General features: G+C 60.5%; 1 protein-coding gene across 5 annotated transcripts in view; it reads left to right on the top strand.

Moving 5' to 3' along the window:
• The first annotated feature begins 6 nt into the window (after window positions 1-6).
• Pofut2 (protein O-fucosyltransferase 2) overlaps window positions 7-4525 on the top strand; it is an 11630-nt gene continuing 7111 nt past the window's right edge. For 2 of the 5 annotated variants that reach the window (XR_007347859.1, XM_048803789.1), the window contains exons 1-3: window positions 35-518; window positions 2124-2268; window positions 2982-3092. Coding sequence is in view for 4 of the 5 variants with exons in the window: in XM_048803789.1 (XP_048659746.1) it covers window positions 293-518; window positions 2124-2268; window positions 2982-3092 (482 nt within the window). In the remaining variant the exon portion in view is untranslated. Of the gene's footprint in view, window positions 519-1154; window positions 1616-2123; window positions 2269-2981; window positions 3093-4525 lie in introns of those variants that run through there. The other 3 variants (XM_015478860.2, XM_048803788.1, XM_048803790.1) reach the window with 3 other exon arrangements.

Here is a 4525-nt window from a genome sequence, read left to right as displayed (position 1 = left end):
CCTCAGAGGCCTTTAGACCAGGTTGAAACCCTGACGAGCCCTCGTCCTGAGTGAGGCCCAGGGCTGAGGTTCCATGGCATGGCCAGCTGTTAAAGGGCACTAGGACGTCTGGTCATGCTTGTGGGCTGAGGTAATTGTCACTTAGAAACAGGTGGACAGCTGTCTCTGCAAACTGAAGCCTGCCCAGTGGAGCAGTGACTGAGGCAGCCGTCTGGGCAGGTGTGTACCAGCCCTACACTCAGAAGCCCTGTTCCGCTCTTCGCACAGGTACCTTCTGTACGACGTCAACCCCATGGAGGGCTTCAACCTCCGCAGGGATGTCTACATCCGCATCGCCTCCCTGCTGAAGACGCTGCTGAAGACTGAGGAGTGGGTGCTCGTCTTGCCCCCGTGGGGCCGCCTCTATCACTGGCAGAGTCCTGATATCCTCCAGGACCGGATTCCTTGGTCTGAGTTTTTTGATCTTCCAAGTCTCAATAAAAACATCCCGGTCATTGAGTATGAGCACTTCATTGAAGGTGAGGTGGTGATTTAGCTGGGCCTGCAGGCCCAGCTGCATGCGTCCTCTCACCCAGCTGCAGTGCTTGCTCTGCATGGGCACCCTCAGCACCATTGCTCTGGGGAAATGGGTTTGAACTGTGGGGACGGCTGTCGCAGCCTCTAAACAGCTGGCACAGTCACTTTGCATGAGAGAGCATCCCGTCCCAGGTGTCACCCAACAGACAGGGCACCCTGGGAGAGAGGCCTTCTTCCTCCTAGAGGACGGCTGTGAGTGTGGCTCTGGTCATGGTGTCTCACTGCAGCACTGCTAAGGACTTCAGTAAAGCTGCCTCTTTAACTTCATGCTGCTCCTCCTTCCGTGTTAACGTTCTGAGGATTAAAGCTGTCGTTAGAACATGATCTAAGACGTCTAGCAATGTGACTTTGGTTGGAGAGCACAGATTTAAAAGTGGCCCTTTGCTGCTGCTTTCCGGAGACCCTGAGAGGAGTGGGTGGCGCGTGTGGCCTGATGGAGTCCTCGTGCAGGTCAGCCTCTGTCTGCCCTGCGCTGAGGGCCATTCTCCTAGTGCTGGGCTCTCACCACCTCGCTGTGGAGTGTGTGCTGTTGGAGTGGATCCTGGGAGCACTGGCATGTGAGTCACTGTGTTTCTGCTGTCCTCATTCAGGCTGGCCTTATAAGACACTGGTGAGGTGCACCCTTTCCCGCCCCGGTCTGAGCTGTGGTCGTAGAAACCCAGCTGCCATTGCCTCCAGGCCATCAGGTCAGGCTGGTGGTTTTCTGATGCTAGGAAAGGGACAGTCAGGGCTCTGGCCATTTTAGTGTGTGGCACCTGGAAGTGGCAAAGCTGTGTCTCCCTTCTGCCACTCAATCTGCATCCCTCCAGCTGGAACAGGACCAGGAGCCTTGCAGGAAGAGCCACACATGGCCTCCCCAGGCGGACGTGCTGGCTGGACCAGGCCTGCCTTCCCTGGAGAGGGTGAAGCTTGCGACGGGGCAGGCCCAGTGCCCGGCACACTTCTTCTCCCTCCAGGGTGAGGGGAGCCCTGGAGCTGCACTGGCCACGCAGCTGCGAGCCCCTGATCCCAGCAGACATGGAAGGCAGAATTCTGCGTGGTGTGTTTTCTCGTAACCAAGTGGTTCATTCCATCTTTGGCCAGAGCTTTCCTGGGATGTGGGATGTGGCAGGTGGCCCCAGCATGGTGTAGGGGGCAGCAGGGGGTATAGGCCCTCGGGCTGCTCACCGGGGCAGCTAGGGAGTGCAGTGGTGTCACGGTGGAGAGCCCTGGGCCCAGCGTGGGGGCCAGGCAGTGCTGGAGGGAGCTGCGGGCAGGCTCGGCCGTGCTAGAGGAGAGGGAGGGAGGCTGTGGGGAGCAGTGAGGCTGGGACCCCCGATGACAGGAGCAGCAAGAGGAAGAAGATGGCCGTGGCAGGAGCCCTGTGAGGCCCCGCCCCCAGCCAGGGGCCCGATTCTGCCCTGTCTGCTGTGTGAGCCTCTCGCAGTCGTCTTTGGGGATAATGTGCCCTTGACCTCATCCACGTCCATCTGAGCCAGGGGCTGGATGTGCCTGCGAGTGGCCACAGCCACTTCTGCACTGCCCTGTTCTCTCGGTTTTTTTTTCAGAGTCCGGTGGGCCCTTCATTGACCAGGTGTATGTCCTGCAAGGGTATGCGGAAGGGTGGAAGGAGGGCTCCTGGGAGGAGAAGGTGGACCAGCGGCCGTGCCTGGAGCCCCTGCTGTACTCGCAGGACAAGCACGAGTACTACAGGTAGCCTTGTCGCCCACTCGCCACCCTGCGGGGGCCTCCCCAGCACCTGCCGCCTGCTGGCTGTCTGGGGCTGTGCCAGCAGAGGCCTCTTGCTGTGCAGAGGGGCACTAAGCCTGTCCTCAAAACCCCCTCCCAAGGACCCTCCCTTTTCCCTGCCTCTTTTTTCAGTTCTGGGGACTGAAGCAGGGTCTTGTTGCCACTGAGCTGCATCCCTAGCCCTTTTTAAAATATTGAATCAGGGTCTCACTAAGTTGCTGAGGCTGGCCTCAAGCTTGTGATCCTTCTGCCTCAGCCTCCCTGGTATCTGGGATGACAACGTGTGCCACTGTGCCTGGCTTCCTGCCTTTTAAACGCATTGGAGTGTGGTGTAGGAGCGGTGGTCACAGCCCCTGGTGTAAATCGCCAGCCAAGGCTTCCCTGTGGAGTAGCCATCGCACAGCAGCCTCCACGTGGGACGTGGCAGAGCAGTTTGTTCTGAAGCGTGAGAGGTGCTCTTGGCAGAGCATGGTTGCCTTGCTCTGGCCCCAGAGCCTGGAGCCATGGTTTCTCTCCTGCTCTTCTGACTCTCGGTGACCAGAGTCACGAGCAAAGGGAAGCCCGTAGTTCTCGCGGTGTGAGTTCCTGGGTGCCAGAGCCCGGGCCGAGGGCGGGGGTGCTGTTACCTGTGTGAAAGCAAAGCCAGCTAACAGCTACCCCGCGGGTTTTCTTTCCAGGGGATGGTTTTGGGGTTATGAAGAAACCAGGGGTTTGAACGTCTCCTGTCTGTCCATTCAAGGATCAGCGTCCACCATAGCACCTGTGCTCCTGAAAAACACTTCAGCCCGGTGAGTGCCAGCACTTTCCACCTGCAGCCCCCAGCCAGCACGTGCCTGTGCTGAATGCTGGCGTCCACACACCTTGCCGCAGGGCCGCTTTCCACAGTGAGTGGGACCAAGGGGACTGGAGGAGGCCACAGGTGTCCTAGGAAGAGGCTCAGAGGGCAGCGGGTTTGGGTGGGTGCGCCAGGCTCTGCGGTGGGCAGCACGGCCTCGTCCTTGCCAGCAGCGCCTACTCGGGAGGCCGTTGCCTGAACCTCAGGCTTCGCCACTCCATTCCCAGGCCTGGTGGTCACTGGCCGGCGTTGGCGGAGAACCACACCTGGCTTCTCTCCAGAGTTCCTCTCAGGTGACGTGAGGAGCCAGGGTGTAGCTGTGAAGAGGGGACAGTGAGGGACTGGCCAGGGCACAGGCAGGTGGAAAGCGTGCCGGCTAGACTTGACAGAAGGCTTTTAAGCACCCAGAGAGGTTTTGAAGATACTGCCCTGTCCCCGGCTTTGTTCTGTGACTATGTCCCCTGTGGATCTGTGACTCTCAAGGGCACCCTTGGCTGGGGGACCCTGTGGGCAGAGCAGGGTGAGGGCAGCACTCTCACCACCGCCAAGTGGCAGGGGCCTGGGAGGTACCCCCAGGACGGGATCGTGACTCAGCGAGGGTGATCCTCTCTGGAGGGAAACACCGGAGAGCGGGTGCCCAGGATTAGCTGCAGACCTCAGGTAGCTGCGGGAACTGGAGAAACTGAAGTCACAAACCCTTCCAAAGGTGTCCTGCGGGTCCCCACATGCCCTGGCAGGTCCCTGTGTGCCAGACAGGTTGCAAGCATCTCTCAGGAGCCTGGGTGCACAGACCGCTCCTGCCCAGGACCTGGCGCTCCAAGGTGCCCCTGCTGTTCTGCTGCGTGCACGCCCCTGAAGCCACGACTGTGTGCAGGGCTCAGCGTCCCCTGGTCATCACCGTCACCAGTGGTCCTGGCCCTTGTGTCCTCGTGAGGTGGTGTCGAGCCCACAGTGAGCCCCATTCTCCCTGCCCACGAGGCCCGTCCCCCACAGAAGCACAGACCCTAGGTGCTGGAGGGAATGCTGGATTTCTGGTTCTTGAGGTCCGCTTTGGTGTTGTCCCGACTGGGCCTTTTGGTCACAACCTCTGGGTTCCAGAAGCAGCCGTGCCTGAGCTTGGCCTGGGATACGTGGGCCCTGGACGCGTGCTCCTGCCGCAGTTTTCCTGACCCGTTTGGGTTGGAGCAGAGCTGCCCCAGGAGGGCTGCAAGCAGAAGGCCACACCGTTGCTGAGGAGCAGGGGGAGGGCACCTTGCAAGGACAGGGACCCGTTGTCCCCCCTCCAGGTGGGCCGCAGAGCCTCGGACAGGAAGCCTCAGGGCGGGGAGCCTCCGACGGGGTGGGAGGGCTCTGGAACAGGCTGTGGGAAGCCCCGCCCAGTCGGCA

Source organism: Marmota marmota, unplaced genomic scaffold (genome assembly GCF_001458135.2).
Source record: "Marmota marmota marmota unplaced genomic scaffold, marMar, whole genome shotgun sequence".
In the NCBI taxonomy this organism is placed as follows: domain Eukaryota; kingdom Metazoa; phylum Chordata; class Mammalia; order Rodentia; family Sciuridae; genus Marmota; species Marmota marmota.
Note: the sequence above shows the minus strand (reverse complement) of the source record. Positions and strands in the feature narration are given on the sequence as shown.